Consider the following 16,266-nt stretch of genomic DNA (forward strand, 5'->3'; position numbering starts at 1 on the left):
TATTTTGTATATATCATACATAATATTTTCTAGAAATCTCCCATGGTGGATCCAACAGTAGATGAAGGCTTTTCCAATTTGTATTTTGTATGGGCTTTGAAGTCTATATATCTGTGTATGTATTTTAAGGGAATGTTGAAAGTCAGCAAAACATAACATCAGTTATAAAATTATTCCCTTTGCTTCCAAGTTATCTGTGCAATATTCACAGTGAGGAAGAATTGATTAAAAAAGCAGATATTTGAGGGGCACCTGGGTGGCTCAGTGGGTTAAGCCTCTGCCTTCAGCTCAGGTCATGATCCCAGCCAGGGTCCTGGGATCGAGCCCTGCATTGGGTTCTCTGTTCCGCGGGGAGCCTGCTTCCCCCTCTCTCTCTGCCTGCCTCTCTGCCTACTTGTGATCTCTCTGTCGAATAAATAAATAAAATCTTAAAAAAAAAAAAGAGCAGATATTTGAGAAAAGCCTCCGTATGTCTTAGTTCCATGATAATTGTTTAGTTTATCAACAATTCTTGAGTGTTGTCAATGCCAGGTATAGACATGAAAGATATTGTTTTAACTTTGAGGGCTCACCAAGTTAGTCATCTAATTCGCGCTAGTGAGGGAGATAAACGAGATAGCATGACACAGGACACAGGATAAGTGAGATGACAGGTGGGCGCGGAGCTCTCTGGGAGGTCTGAGAACTGAGTATAGCTTGAGGGCACTGCACAGGACTCAACTAAGTGGGAGGGGGCAGGGGGGAGGGTGTCAGAGAGCAGCATGTGCAAAGCAGCATGATGAGCCCTAGTTTTCTTCTTCAGTGTTGTCCACTTACTGAAGAAAATAAGATGCTCATAAACTTGATTTTTGTCAGTTTGAATGGTGGCAAACCACTGGGACATCGTTCCAAAAGGGATTTTCTTTTCATACACTTTGCAAAGTCGGGAGCAGAGAAGGGATGAGGAAGGTCTTACCCAACTGCCTTTCCTCCTGCGACTCTCAGTAGCTTCTTCACAAGCCTTGGACCCAGGGTAGCTCACAGGTTGGGGAAGCTCTTCCTTCAGTAGTCAGCATTGCTCTGGGAGTTGTTTGGTTACATTTTCACAAATGTCTCATCTCTTTGTATCAATAAACCCTGCTCTTTGAGCCACATGGTGGGTTTCCACTTCTTTCCCTTTTTTTGTGTGTCAAAATAGGAAAACTGATGGAAACTCTTCAAGATTGGAACATACTTTTTTTTTTTTTTTTAACTTACTTACTTCCAAATAGCATCTTCCCTGTAGTTTTAATAAAAGAGGACTGGGACAGCGGGGCGCCTGGGTGGCTCAGTGGGTTAAAGCCTCTGCCTTCGGCTCAGGTCATGATCCCAGGGTCCTGGGATCGAGCCCCAGGTCGGGCTCTCCGCTCAGCGGGGAGCCTGCTTCCTCCTCTCTCTCTCTGCCTGCCTCTCTGCCCACTTGTGATCTCTCTCTCTCTCTCTCTGTCAAATAAAATAAAATTAAAAAAAAAAAAAAAGAGGACTGGGACAGATATTGAAAGGGTAATTCAGTGTTCCTCTCAAATTTAACCTTACATTGACAATGCTCATATTTAACCTGTAAATGCTCAGTTGGTAAAAGTATTAAGCTTTAATAGTTGTTCATAATGGATTTCTGCTACCACATTTCTGTTTTGGTTCAAATAACTAGAAGAAAATAAGGGACATAAATGACTTGTTTTATGTGAAAATTGTCTTTCATATGCAGTCCACAAATGCAAAAGTTTGGACATTTTAGTACATAGGAATCATTAATGAAAAGAGTCATTTCTGTTTTCTGTTGGCATTTTATGTTTTTGTGCATGCTCCTCTTCTCTGAATTTTTCCATAAAAGCCATCTTCTTGTGTGAGTTTCTCAGTTTGCCATATCCTTAGCCACCATAGTCCCTCAGGAAGAAAAATAAATGGACTTCATTCAAACTAAGGATAGTAGGAGCAAATATGCTCTCGTGAAAGTCTTAGTCTCAAGCAAGAGAAAAGAAAAGTAGGATGATAAAGGAAAAAAAAAAAAAAAACACAGCTTAAGATTTGGAACCTGATGGTGTGGGTTCAGTTTCTCATTCTAGCACTTTCTACCCCAGGCAAATTCATTAACTAGTGACCTTCACTTCGCTTTTCTGTAAAAGGATGTGATGGATAATACCTGTTCTTATACTCACCTACCCATCTACCTGCCTCGTTAGAGGTTCCCTTAGCATTTAAATATGTAAAAGAACCTTGAAACCAAACATGATTTACAAATACTAGTTGTTATGGCAACAACTTATCAATGTACAAAATAGGACTCTATGAAGTTATGTTTCCTATACAGTACTTAGCATAATAGGCGTTCACTAAATGAGAATACGCTTTCCTTCTTCCTCGGCTTTTCTTTCAAGGCTGCTTCTGTCCCATTTGTCCCCAGTTACCACTAGGATTTTCTGCTCTTCTGCACCCTTTGGTTCATTGAAGCTTAATTATTCTTCCTTCATGTACAGGCTTAGAGAGGCAGCCGGTCCCCAGCCAACGTCAGTAACTCCCTTCTTAGTCTGGACATCCGATTATATGCATATTCTTGTTTTAAATTTCTGTGTGATTAGAACATACATGGGTAGATAGTTTTAGATCCTGTAATAACTTGTTTATAGCCGCGGAATCTATTGGGGTGCAAATGTCTGTAGTTTTGTGAATAACAACGTGTATCGTATTCATTTTACAAACAACTTTAATGCAGCACTCTACTTTTTGTTGATGTGTTTTCTCACAAAATAACATTAAGCAATTATTTTCAATTTGTAAAATAATAGTACTTAAAATTTATTTAGTACTCACCATGTGTCAAGGCTTCAGAGAAATAAAATTATTTAGTCTTCACTACCCTGTGAGATAATATTTACCCATTTTTACAGATAGGGAAAACAGACCATAGAAAGGGGATCAGGAGGCAGGATGTCATCACAGACATGGAGGGCCTCTTTCCAGAATGCCTGGGTTAATTCTACTTCGCCTATTATTGTCTGCGCATTCGTAGATAAATTAGTTATTCTTAATGTGCTTTAGTTTTCTCATCTATAAAATGGGGAAATAATAACATATCCCTCATAATGTTATGAGAATTGAACACTGTCTTTCCCCCAAATGGCATTTTAGTTTCTCTGAACTATTTCAAAAGTCTGATTTATTTTGCTTTTTCTTTCTTTCCATCATTTAGCAGTAGCATTTCCAATGATACAGTTCTCCCAAACAAAGTGCTATTTGGTGATTTGCTGCCTTACGTTTCAGCATTCAGTGAACACCATGGAATCCAAGACAGGCTCCATCATATTAATGTTTAGAGCCTAAGGAACTTTAGTGTCCCTCTGAGAAAGTGACTTCAAACGAAACCCAGTTTTCAAATTTATTTCATTTTGGCCAAAACTATAACAAGCACTTTCAGCACACTCAAAGTGTTAAGTCCCAAGTGGCAAGCTTATACTGTACACATTATTTTTTATTATAGCTTTACTTGGTTTGAATGTTCGTTTCCTTTTCCAAGCTCTTAATGCATTGAACAGCTAAAGATAGAACATAAAGTTCTTTTATTGCTCGTGAAATTGCCCTGGCTCGAAGTCAGAAACAACTTTATCAAAATCCTAAGAATAAGCGCAATCAAATGTTGCATGTGATTTCAGTCTCTTTAAAAGAGTCTTTGTCATTGAGAAAATGAGCCTGGATAAATATTGATTGTTTTTCTGAACCGCGTTACCCCATTTCCAGAGCCCGCGGTAACTCAGTCTGCTCTCGTGTGTCCTGACAGGCACCAGCATATTCACGGTCTACGAGGCTGCGTCCCAGGAAGGCTGGGTGTTCCTCATGTACAGAGCCATTGACAGCTTCCCACGATGGCGGTCCTACTTCTACTTCATCACGCTCATCTTCTTCCTGGCCTGGCTTGTGAAGGTACCGCCGAAATTCATCCTAATAAAATCAGTGTTTTGCAGCCGTTTCTGCAGATCTCTTGTTTGTTTTCTGTTACCCTCCACTTCCTCATCCCAGTCTTTAGCAAACGTGGTTTGGGATCTTTCTTTCAGAATGTTTTCATCGCTGTCATCATCGAAACCTTTGCAGAGATCAGGGTACAGTTTCAACAGATGTGGGGATCGAGGAGCAGTACGACGTCAACGGCCACCACCCAGGTACCGACCATTTTGGGGGGCTGATGTCCTTTCCCACTAGAACATGGACATATCCGGCCTCACCCTCAGTGGGCCTTGAGGGAACTCGGGAAAGCCCTCTGAGAAAGGCCTTCTAGGTCACGCCCACGGAGGGAGCTCTCCAAAAACGCTGGTGCAAGGGTGCAAGCCCAGACCAACCAGACCAGCTTTTCTGGGTGATAGGGTGGATTCGATATAAAACCGAGATTGTCACCACATTTACTATATAGTTTTGATTTGATTTGGCCATTTTAAGTCTTCAGAAGGCTTGCAGATAAAAATGGAAACTGTAGAATTTCCCATTTTTATAAGTATTTATTCATGTAATTGAAAGCCAATATAATGGCCTATATGTATAGGATTAGAATTATTTGAGGGATGGAAAGTTTATTTCATTCAGAACGAACCAGTCCCAACATGGCAAATTATGAAGAAGATCCCATAATGCCTGCTTGTGATTTTTGAGGAATCACTACATATTCAGAAAGATGCACCTATGCTCCCAAGAAACTGGGAGTGCCCTAGAATTTAATTATAGGTAACAGGGCAGTTATCACATAGAAGGACAGTCCAGATCCAATGTCTTTGTTTTTAATTTTGGTTTAGTTTTGTGTGCGTTTTGGGGGGAGGGTTCTGTTTTTGTGTTTAGAAAGAGGAAGGGAAGGTTTATATATCTTAGTCTAGTTTGAATCTTTATAAAAGAGAGAGAAAAAAATTCCTGAATCAAGAATGGAATGATTTTAATGCTTGTGACTATTATTTTAATATTCATTTTTAAGAGAAATTTAATATAACTTTGTAAATAGTTTAACATGCCTTTGTAAATAGTGGTCTGTGGACAAAGGTATTGTGAAAGATCCAAGGTAAAAATTTTACTTTGAAAACCTTCAAACTGAACTTTTATTGACTATATGCTAAAAATGCTATTAAACTTGCTGATATTTGAAAAAGCTCTATGCAGCATCTTTATGGTGTTGTGAAAGTTTAAATCGTCTGGCCAACTCATAATGAATGAAATGGTATTAATATTATTCAATTTTGGCAAGCAACTATTCAAACTTTCATGAAAGATTTTTTAAAGTTATGTAAGTTATGCCACAGATGACATTTGTAAAAAAAAAAAAAAAACGCATCTAGTTTTTATTTCTTCTGTCATCCCCTCTAGTGAAGTGTGAGAAATAATAAAGTTTCAGGTCCATTTTGGCATGTCCTTTAAGTCAGGTGACAGCCTCTGGAAGGTGTGTTTTCTGCTATAGACATTGAGAACCGAATGGAGCGTAGATCTATGAACTCGGCATAGAATTTACATTCCGTGTTCCTGAGAGATGACCTAAAATATCCTTAAAACCACATCGTGCTTATTAAGTAACTCTTATTTATAAAGCCACAGCTGGAAAAGTAGTGTTTGGAAGCTCCACCAAAGCAGCCCGCAGTTCTAATAGAAAGTGAAATGTGAAGGGGACATTCAGCAAACGTGCAAAATGGTTTTGATGCAAAATTATACTTAATCAAGAGGAATAAGTAGGTAATTCAGAGGTAATGCGTCTAGGTATTCAGCAGAGGTAATCACACCGAGAATCGTGAAATACCTTCATTAAGAAAAATGCTGTGGCTGAGGACCCGGTTGCTAGGCAACCGGAGCTCCAGCCGCAGCCCCGGCGGGCCCGCTCCCCGGCTGCCTGGCAACAGGCCCCGCCCAGCGCCTCGCCAGCCACTAGGCGAGTGGCCCAGGGGCTTTTGTGTCTGAGGAAAGGAGAGGCATCATGTCCTGAGATGCTGTTACATCTGCGCCGTCCGACAGACCGCTGCGCGCAAGAGCCTCTCCTTGAATAGTTTAAAACACCGAGGCATTCGTTTCTAATTGTGGTAAAACAGGTAGGCCTTGAGGAAATAAGACAAAGATGGTGATTGTATTGCAGAGCACACAGCTTTTCAGAAATGGCGACGCTTCTCACCAGTCTTCAGCACGTGGAGCCTTTGCAGCTGTTCCGTGTTAAGTCGGCCTCACAGAAGAGCCGAGGGGGTCCCCAGGCTTCGTGGACTTGTCGGTGTCTTGGGGTCCATTGACTTTTCCAAGAGGGTTGTGTGTTTAGAGAGAAAATTACACATATTAACAGGATAAGGGATGGGCTTTCTGATGTCTCAGGCAGTTTAAGAGGAATTGGCTCTCATATGGACTGTTCGGAGGCAGAAGAGAACCAGTGCTGAGAACTGGGCATTTTTTGTTATTATTATGTTTTTTTAATAACAAAGCAACCTGCCGTCAACCCACAGCATCGAAACACATTGCGGAAAAAAATTAATGCCAAAGGACCGGTGGGAAACCGTAATACAACATGTAACAGGAAAACAAAGAGAAAATGAAGTGGAAAATTTCAGAGGAGTAATCATTAGTTTGCCTGAGCTCTGATGGGGACGGTGGCTTTCGTACCTGCATAATTATTAGCCATGGGTCCCTGTTGCACATGCTCAGTTAGCTGTTGGGTTCAAGGCCAAGAGACTCATTCTCCTGTGATTCAGGGGCACCTGCATCAGTCCACAGTAGGACAACCCGTGCCACACGTGCGCAGGGATATCGCCCCCGAGCTGGATGTTGGGAGGCACAGACGGGCTAGTAGAAAACGTCCTGGACTTGGCATCTCTTTAGCCCAGACCTTTATTCTCACCCCTCAGATGCTTCCCTGCAGACATCTGTCACCAGTCATGTGGCCTTCCCGTCTACACTCGTCCATGGTGGGGATGAGCTAATTTCACCTTGCCTGGAGAAGGACTAAAAGAACTGTTCAACTTTAGGGCCACAAAGTCTACGTTTCTGTTGTGTGTGCTGATAAGAGACTTAAGGCAGGCTCTGGAAATCAATATGTATTGAACCGTATATTAATAATACTAATTATGGTCCACTAGGGTCAGATTGAGGGATATAGAGGGGACAATTGGCTGCTCAGAGCCTGAACCCCGAGGATTCCTGGCTTTGAATATCCTGTTGTCTACCTCACATTACTGTTACACTAACCAATCTAAATGTTGGCTTATAATTCAGGGGACTAAGGAGAAATTGGACATTGAACATGTCTGCATTGCCTTCACTTCGTTTTATACAAAGAAGTGACCTTGAGAGAACACTTTTCCTAACAATTAAATTGATTCATTTGATTTTGGGTCAACTGGAAAAAAATAATTTAACAGAGAAAATGAGTCTGCTACTGATCAAAGCAAATATATGCCCCAGGGATCCTTTGTGCCATGATAAGAGAGTAGAAGATGCATGTACAGAAGATTTTTAGCTAGTGACTGACAGGATTGCTTTTGTCTTTGCTCCTTAAAAGGAGACACCCAGAATTCTGACAGGAACTTTAAAAGGTTTGCATTTCAACCGATGTATGAATTCTCAGAATGAGCCTATTCATGGAGAGATGCTGGATCCTACCACTAAGAGCGCCTTTCAAAATTCAGTCTAAAGGGAATCAGAATCCTGTACCTAGCACCTGAGAAAAACAATTTGTAATTGGTGTCTTGGGTCAAAGAATCTTTGAGCAAATATGCACCTCCATTTTGTCATTTAAAAATATTTAGGTGGTATATATGGACAGACGGTGGCTACACTTGCATAATGTAAAAATAAATCAGGATAATGCTTCATGGAATAATTAAATTGGGCGTATGCGTAACAGTATTTTGTAGCATGTCCTATAGTAGGTGCTCTCTCTATGTGTTGGAAAGTGTGAAATAAGCGGCACACTTGGCAAAATGCCCCCAGTGCAGTCTTCGAAAAGTATTGATTCTAGGACACATGAACATCTGACACACCATTTTTCTGAATGGATCTTTGTAGGTTGGCTTTGTTGGGAATTCTCAGGTTAACCATTAAAAAAAATGTTTTCTAATTTAAAAAAAAACATATTAAGGTCTATGAACTTTGGCAGTTTTCCCTCACCATCTCTCTTATTTCATAGAGGGCAAGTTTTCTTTCTGCAAATGATCTACTCCCTCTACTCCCAGGAATCTTAGGCATGGGATCTTTGCATTATCTCATATTTCCATCAATAATTATCCTTTTGAACACAGACTTCTATGAGGGCATGAATAAGTATGGCAAAGAAAATATTTACTTATGTGTGTGAAACTGTGGTCTTGGACAGGAATAAACCTAGCTTATAGTTAGTGCCTTGGAAAAATAAATATCCTTAATTCCACCTTATCTCACTACCAACCACACCCCTCCCCCTCCACACACAAAAGGAATTGGAAAGAAAATATACTAGCGGGAAAATATGTATAAGTGGGAACTGTCTTCCAGCTGGTTGTAATATTGATGGATGACTAATTTCGGAGGGAGTAGAGTATGCAGTAAGATGGGCATCCTACACTCCAGCTATCCAATTCAGTGACTATCAGATTTTGGTGTCTTGTATCATTCTGAATTTTGTCACTTATGTATTTTAAGACACATGAAACTACTTTTGCCTTCATAAATATGTACATAAAATTTTTGCTGAGCAGATTAATTTGGCCCCGTTAAAATAATTTCACAGCATCTACTAAGTGATATGTCAGTCTTTCACCATTAAAATAACCAGTCTCCTTCCCTGTGCCACATGCACACTTCTGCCATTTCTCCCGAAAATATTTTTCTGTTGGCTCAGTGAGGAATGCCCACTAAATAGAGATAAAAATTCACCACTCCCAGTCAAAAACACGCCAGACATAAAGCTTTGGAATTCTAATTTGTATTTCCCCCTAGGTCTAATATGTAATAATCAATCACCAATATCATGGGGATAAAATACCTCCTTTCAAGTCTCGTTGAGAAGACTATTAGGGCAAATATATGCAAAGCACGTGTGAAGCAGAAAGGACCTGATGCATGGGAAATACTAAAAAAATGCAGGCTAGCGATGGCCGTTGTTCTTGTTATGATTATTATTCACTTAAGTTTTTGGTGTTCCAATGAACATAATTGGAATGACTCATGTTCTAAATATAAATCCATAAAAAGACAAATCTTTGATAACATGAAAACTGTAGAAGCTGGAGACATAAAGTAGGAGTTCGCAATGTTCTGTATTAAGCGCCTCTGACTCATCTCCCTCTTTGTCTTGAAGATGTTTCATGAAGACGCTGCTGGTGGCTGGCAGCTGGTAGCTGTGGATGTCAACAAGCCTCAGGGACGCGCCCCAGCCTGCCTCCAGGTGCCGTACATACCGTTTTTAAAACTCACCCAGCAAAAAGGTCTGTGACTTCTATTTTGTACAAGGAGTCCAAGTCCACTGCTCTCCAAACTGTAGGTCTGCCTGAGTTTATGGTCCTGGAGTGAGGGACAGTAGTTGACTCCATTCTGCATTCCCAGGACCTACATTTTATTTATATATATATATTTTTGTTTGTTTGTTTGTTTGTTTTGTTTTTGTTTTTGTTTTTGTTTTTGGATACTCAGCAGGGATTTGGTCAATTTCAAGTGAATGAAGGCACAGAAGCGATAATAGCGTGCCAACAGTATCACATCAGAGAAGAATTTTGTTGTCTTATTGGATGTTATGAAAGTATTCTTCTACAGAGGCCTGAATTATTTAAGGGAGGGCAGGCACAATCACAATTCACTTGAATACCTTACCAAGTACCTGGGAAGGAGTATCTTTAAGAGGTAGTCTGTTCGGCACCTGCAAGCTATCTGAGCAATGTGACATAACAGAGCTGCTTCCTTAACAGGTGTACCTGAGGCCAACACAAGGCTCTCACATTGCACGTAGGTCCCAAGGTCCCGGGCAGTGATCAGAGGATGTCCCATCGGGTTTCAGGCCTGTGGACTTTTTGGGCTGCCCTGGGCTCTACTTAAAGCCCAGTAAACTCCTCCTTTGCTTTGGTGGACGCCTGGCACCTTCTCTTGCTTTGTTCTCTCACCCTGCCCCTAAATATCAATAATATTTATTCAAAACCATGTCACCTTTCCAAAAGCAGCATCCCTACCACCCCCACAGCATTTTCACTCTGTCCCTTTCCCAACTCTTTAAGGGTGAAAGGTCAAGCCACGCCATTGTAGGGACTGAGAACTGACTCTTCCTCCTGGAGAATTTTATTTTCTTCACTCTGGTTTTCAGTTACAAATCCTTCTTCTCCCAAGGGGCTGATTTTATAGTTCTTTATGCCCCTCCCCCAAATTCGGAAAGGCTTTGTTACATGCTCCGGGGTAGGAACACACCTTTTTTCTTTCTCTGGGGTCATTCTCTAGGTGGGGGCTCATTGTGCATTTCAAGGATTAATGCATGAGAAGCAAAATACTGTACTCTAAACCATTATTGGGGGCTACATTTAGACAGCCTTTTAATCATGAACTGGTGAGTTTTCATCAGTTTAAAGAAAGGAGAGGGAAGAGGAAGAGTTTACAATGAATGTTGATGATATCTAATATTACCGTGTGGCTCTCTGCCTGTTGCATACTGAATGGTGACAGTGCTAATAGTCAACTTCTACAACTCCCTCTAGCATTGTCATGCTACTGGCAGTAATAACAATGACAGCAATTGTAGCTTCTTGCCAAAACGCACCTTCACTTACTCAGTAATCCATCAGCTGATATTTGCGACACTAAGAGAGTCCTGAACAAGAAAAGCACAGCCCCTCCCCTCGGGGGGGCTTACTGAAGGGTACTTCGGGGTGGGTGGAGAAAAAACCAGTGTCGAACTAGCAATCACAAGAGTCATGAGGATTTTAAAGAAGCAGGGCGAGATGCTGTGGGAATGTACATGTTGGAGTCCTCCTTTGGAGTCAGGGAAGGCCCTCACTCGGTACAGCCCAGGGATCGAGAAAGACCAGCATGCTCCCTCCACCTTCGTAGAGGAGGAAATGGAGATCCAGAGTTGCACCTCAGCCCGATGGAGAAGCCGGGACCTACACCTGGGTCTTCTTGTTCCTAGTTCCATGCTTTACCCGGTGGGAAAAAACATGCCGAGGAAACATAAGTTTGTAATAGAAATAATCAGGCCGGCTATGAATACCAAATCAGAGTCTGACGGGGGCCCTGAAGACATTACTTAAAAGGTATTCAAGGGCGCCTGGGTGGCTCAGTCGGTTAAGGGTCTGCCTTCAGCTCAGGTCATGATCCTGGGGTCCTGGGATTGAGCCCCACGTGGAGCTCCCGGCTCAGTGGGGAGTCTGTTTCTCTCTCTCCCTTTGACCCTACCCCTGTTTATGCTCTCACTCTCTCTCAAATGAATAAAAAAAATATATTTAATAAATGTATTAATGCTTGTGAATAGATGCCTCAAAGTTGCCATCTGGAATTAGAAAGCACGTTAGCCTCTTGATCACAGAGATTTGCAATGGCAAGCGATAAGTGGCCAGGAGAGTGTAATGAGGGGACAGAACTATACAGGGGTATAGGAAAATGAAGGTCGGTGGAGAGGTGGGTAGATGTTAGGCTAGAATTATATCAATGTGGCATCCAAGAGATCTGCATATTAGACATGTTGGTGCATACGGTGGCACGCTTGATAACTTTTATGACTGATGATACATATGGTTTGAAATGAAGGTGAAGAAAGGCTGGCATTTCAGTACAAAGGAAGTTCCGTTCAACTCAGCTTTACATGTTTGGTCCTAAATCAAGCCTTCCAGAAGAGTCGATGTGAACGAGTCCAGATGCAAAGTGGGATGGCCAAGGGATCGATCTGTTTGGAGTGAGCATGAGCTGTGAATAGAGAGTTCATTTCCATATCTGAGTGAAAAATTGATTAATCACTCATTAATTAATTAAAAGCAAAAGAAAAGAAGTAAAGAAAAAATATTTAAAATAAAAAGGCCATGAAATACTTGTTGGCTTTTACTAATGATTAATGCCGTTTTAAAGCTAGGTAACAAGGAAATTTTCATCTCACTCCTGCCCAGAACTATAATGACCTTTCACCCTCAAGGACAAACAGTAGAATATATCACTTCTTTTTATTTTTAAAATGGGCAAAATGTGACATTACATTGTCCTAAAACGTATAGTAAACTATAGAAATGACATTAAAAAATAAGTATTTGCTTAAATTCCTTCCAGCTAATCCTCCCTCACCCCCTTCCAGAGGTGGCCTGGAGGTTAACAGTAAAAGCCAGTTCTTCTAAGACCCATTACTCTTACATTTACTCTGTATGTCTCTTATAAAATAGCAGTTCTGCTTCCAGGAGGCACTGTCGTTTTTCCATGTTTCTTCTTTCTAGAACACTTTCCCGTCCCACTCAGAATTCAGCTCTAGAGTCTGACTTCCTTAAGGAAGCCTTCCTCACCCTCAAAGAACAGATCAGCTCTACACCATCCCATGCTTTTCTTTTGTGTTCATCATAATTTTCATCAAATAAGTTAAAAGGGTATAATTCGTTATTTAAAGTCCATTTCTCCAACCAGAGGAAACTCGATGGCAGTAGGGACCACAGCATTTGTGGTCACTGCCAGAGCTATTCCTGACACATGGAAGAAACTCAGTTGGTGTTTACCGAACAGGAGAACAAGCAAGTGAAAGGAGGACACAGACCCTTCTTGGCTTGCGCAAGAACTCGTTTGTCTTCTCATTTAGTAGAAGCTCTGTTCTCTTGTTGTAGGGAACCAGAAATTGAGTGGATGATGGCACTGACACTATTTCTATACAAGCATTTATTTCTAAGTCTAAAACAAGCAGTACCTTGAGATTTGTTTGTAGGAAGTTCCCATCAAAGTTGGATGACGTTGGATGCTTTTGTCAGACTGTCTTTCCTCTAACATGTTGGCAGAGGCTCAGCGGGACCTAACCATGACTTCTGTTATTTCCCACGGCTTTCTGAATTCTTTTTAACTTCTTCAGCATGTGAAATAAATAGGTCAGAATTTAGAAATGTAGACTTAGTGGTAACATAGTTGAAAATAACGAAAACCAATTCCTATCTCAACCAAAAAAGTCAAATTTATTGGAATGAAGCATATGAACAGCTATAATTATATTGACTTAGTAATTTGGCCATCACAGAAAAATGAGGTAGGAATAAATATTTGCGAGTTGGTAATGTGGTCATCCAGAGTCCCCATCTGAGTATTAAAGGATCTGTTGATTTTGTCCTGAGAGTGGAACTTTGTTTTAAAATTTGACCCCATCGGGGTGCCTGGGTGGCTCAGTGGGTTAAAGCCTCTGCCTTTGGCTCAGGTCATGATTCCAGGGTCCTGGGATTGAGCCCCACATAGGGCTCTCTCCTCGGCAGGAAGCCTGCTTCCCTTCCTCTGTCTCTGCCTGCCTCTCTGCCTACTTGTGATCTCTGTCTGTCAAATAAATAAATAAAATCTTAAAAAATAAAATAAAATAAAACAAAATAAAAGTTTAAAACAGAATATTTTACCCCAAAACCCATATATCCTACCGCTCAGATAAAATAGGTAACCCATGAACTAAGTTACCATAATGTAACTTTTGTTCACAAAGATGGTATAGTAGTAATTCGTGCATGAGTTTCAATTATTCAGAAGTAGTCTTTCCATACATTTTATGTTTTCAAAATTTCAAAATTTTAAACCCACCAACTCAACGTAAATGGAGACTGGCTTGAATGCCTTTCTAAGTGAAGGACATTTAAAAGTCATCTCTGCCCTTGTTTCAGGTGACTTTGCTTTGGATTTGCTTACTCTCTTCATTGGTATTCTCTCTTATATTTTTACTTTCTATTCTGTTTTCTGTATCCTAGTCTCTTTTATTGGTGTGAACATCTGCATGTCTTTCCTGCCAACCACAAGTAATTAAGTATTTTAATAAAATAAGATAGATTGATGTGGCTTAATCTTCCCTACTACAGTTAAACTAAATATATGGTGGGACTGATGCTTCTGTGATTCTGAGTGTTTGATGTATAATTGTTTCTCTCTCTGTATGTGTACATGTATCTAAAATATATATATTATATATTGTATATGTATTCCTGCAATGTAAAAATATACATGCATGTATATATGTATATGTGTATATTTTTTTACCTTGCAGCAATAAAACTATTGAGATTTTATATATTCCCTTGGGCAGTGATAGGATCTGAGCAATGAGATTAGTTTTTTTTATTGTTTCTTGACATTGCTACATACACACACGCATATTTTCCCTCATCCCCAGTGTTGCAATCATGGTGGTATCTCTGCTTCCTCTTTGCATATATTGATTTTGGAGCTTTCAAATGAGTTAGGAAACTCAGAGATCTTCTTACTCTTCTATAGAATAATACGCTCTATAGAGCCAGTGGTAGAAGCAAAAAATAGGCACCTTTGGTCTGTGACTAGAAACTCTACAAATTCTACTCTGTGTTCTGAGACAAAGATTTTAAGTGTAATCACAGCTATATAATTATAACCATATCGGGAGTCATACACAGGCATTCAGGGGAAGGATTCAATTTGGCACCCCTAGCGTGGTCTTTTCTGTTTTCATAATAAATGAAAATGCATATGCTCTTAAATTTAGTTGCAAAACCACAAGTTCAGAGCAAGACCCGCTAGGCTGTGAGTGGTGAGCTCTGTGGTAACACTTGTTGAAATTTTTGGTTGATTAACTTCATGTTAACTTCATTAACTTAATTTTGCTAGGACATTTTTCATGTTTAGCCAGTTATTAATGAAATTCCTGCCACATCTACTAAGGAACTCACCCACAGGAGATCTATGCCACTCCTTATAAATTCACTCCTAACTTAAGGACAAATAAGCGAACTCCTAGAGCCCCTGAAACATCCCTTCTCTCCACCTCTGTCCTGCCTAGAAGGTCTTTCTGCCTCTTTCTCTACTTCCTGAGCACTGCTCGTAAGTTCATCGTCTGGGGTCCCACCGCTTCCTGCCATTTGTCCTTATTATGGGAACAAGATGGCTGCAAGTGGCAAGGAAAAGTCTGGGAATAGGGATGAGCCAACCGCTAGACCTGGTTTCCAGCTGCCTCCAGCACATGACTCCTGACTCCCTCACCTCTCACCCCTGCCTCCCCAGCTTCAGACATCCTTACCGCACTCCGTGAGGTAACACCCAACACAGCATTGTTCCAGGGGGAGAATAAAACACCATATTGTAGCTTCTTAGAGGGTAGGCTCTGGAAACAGACATATTTCAGCTCCGCTATTAATTAGTGAGACCTTGGGCATATTGCTGTGAAATAGGGATAGCGCCTCCTTCCTCAGCTGTGAGGATTAAGAATTTACATCCCACTCAAGAATTGTTTGGTTGCAAGGAACAGATCTTAACGCTCACAGGGAGCATTTGCATGTAGTCAGACCTGCCAGAAGGCTATGCTTTCTTTGTTTTTCTCTCGCTCTCTGTGGGAAGACACATAATTTTTCATCTTTGTTTCTGTCCGTGCATCTGCCTCTGTTTTTCTCCTTGAAGGCTGGCTTTATTCTGTTTCTTTCACAGTGCCCACACGTGGCTGTTTGCCACTGAGTTTGGTGACCTCTCATTCAAGAGCTCTAAAGAGACTCACCAAGGAAACATCCAAAGACGGGTGTGAGGCTGGGAGACTATAGTTTCATAGCAGACCACCCAAATGGGAGCTGGGCTAGAGGCAGCTGGTCATGGGAATGGAATGGAAGAAGCAAGTCCACTTGAGTGAAGTATTCCCTTCAGTTACAGTCGGAACCCAAAGTAATTTTCCCTTCTTAATCCCTTCTGAAGACCATGCCTGGTCTCTGTCTACAGGAGCCACTGCTCAACACCCTGGGGAGCTTCATGGAGCAGGTGGAGAAGGGACGTAACTTTTTGTCCAGTGAGTAGTGGGACTTGACCTTGGGAATTACTACTCAGGGGCCGGTTCCCTATTAAACTTTGAAGTCTTGCAGGGCTTGAGAACTCTTTTAAGGACCAAGTAGACCATTATGGTCTGACCTGAAGTTCAAAGCACCCCTGTGTGGAGACAGTTTCTTTGAAGAAACACCACCTACTTTCCTCATATTTGTAAGTGAATAACTTGTCAATTAGAGCCACTTCGCTATATAATATTCAGTTTCTTTCTTGCGTTAAAAAGATGATGAAACAACGTGGAGACACAGATGGGAAGAATACCTCCGTAGCCACTGTTGGAAATGATCACAGCTCACACCGACGGGCCAC

At 41.0% G+C, this 16,266-nt stretch overlaps 1 protein-coding gene across 3 annotated transcripts in view; it reads left to right on the forward strand.

Moving 5' to 3' along the window:
* NALCN (sodium leak channel, non-selective) overlaps window positions 1-16,266 on the forward strand; it is a gene marked incomplete at its 5' end in the record, with an annotated part of 290,329 nt that overhangs the window by 88,197 nt on the left and 185,866 nt on the right. For all 3 annotated transcript variants that reach the window (XM_080799346.1, XM_080799344.1, XM_080799345.1), the window contains 3 exons: window positions 3,794-3,936; window positions 4,068-4,172; window positions 9,293-9,379. In XM_080799346.1, coding sequence (XP_080655472.1) covers window positions 3,794-3,936; window positions 4,068-4,172; window positions 9,293-9,379 — 335 coding nt within the window. The remainder of the gene's footprint in view (window positions 1-3,793; window positions 3,937-4,067; window positions 4,173-9,292; window positions 9,380-16,266) is intronic.

Source organism: Martes martes (assembly GCF_963455335.1).
Source record: "Martes martes genome assembly, chromosome: 3".
NCBI classification, from domain to species: domain Eukaryota; kingdom Metazoa; phylum Chordata; class Mammalia; order Carnivora; family Mustelidae; genus Martes; species Martes martes.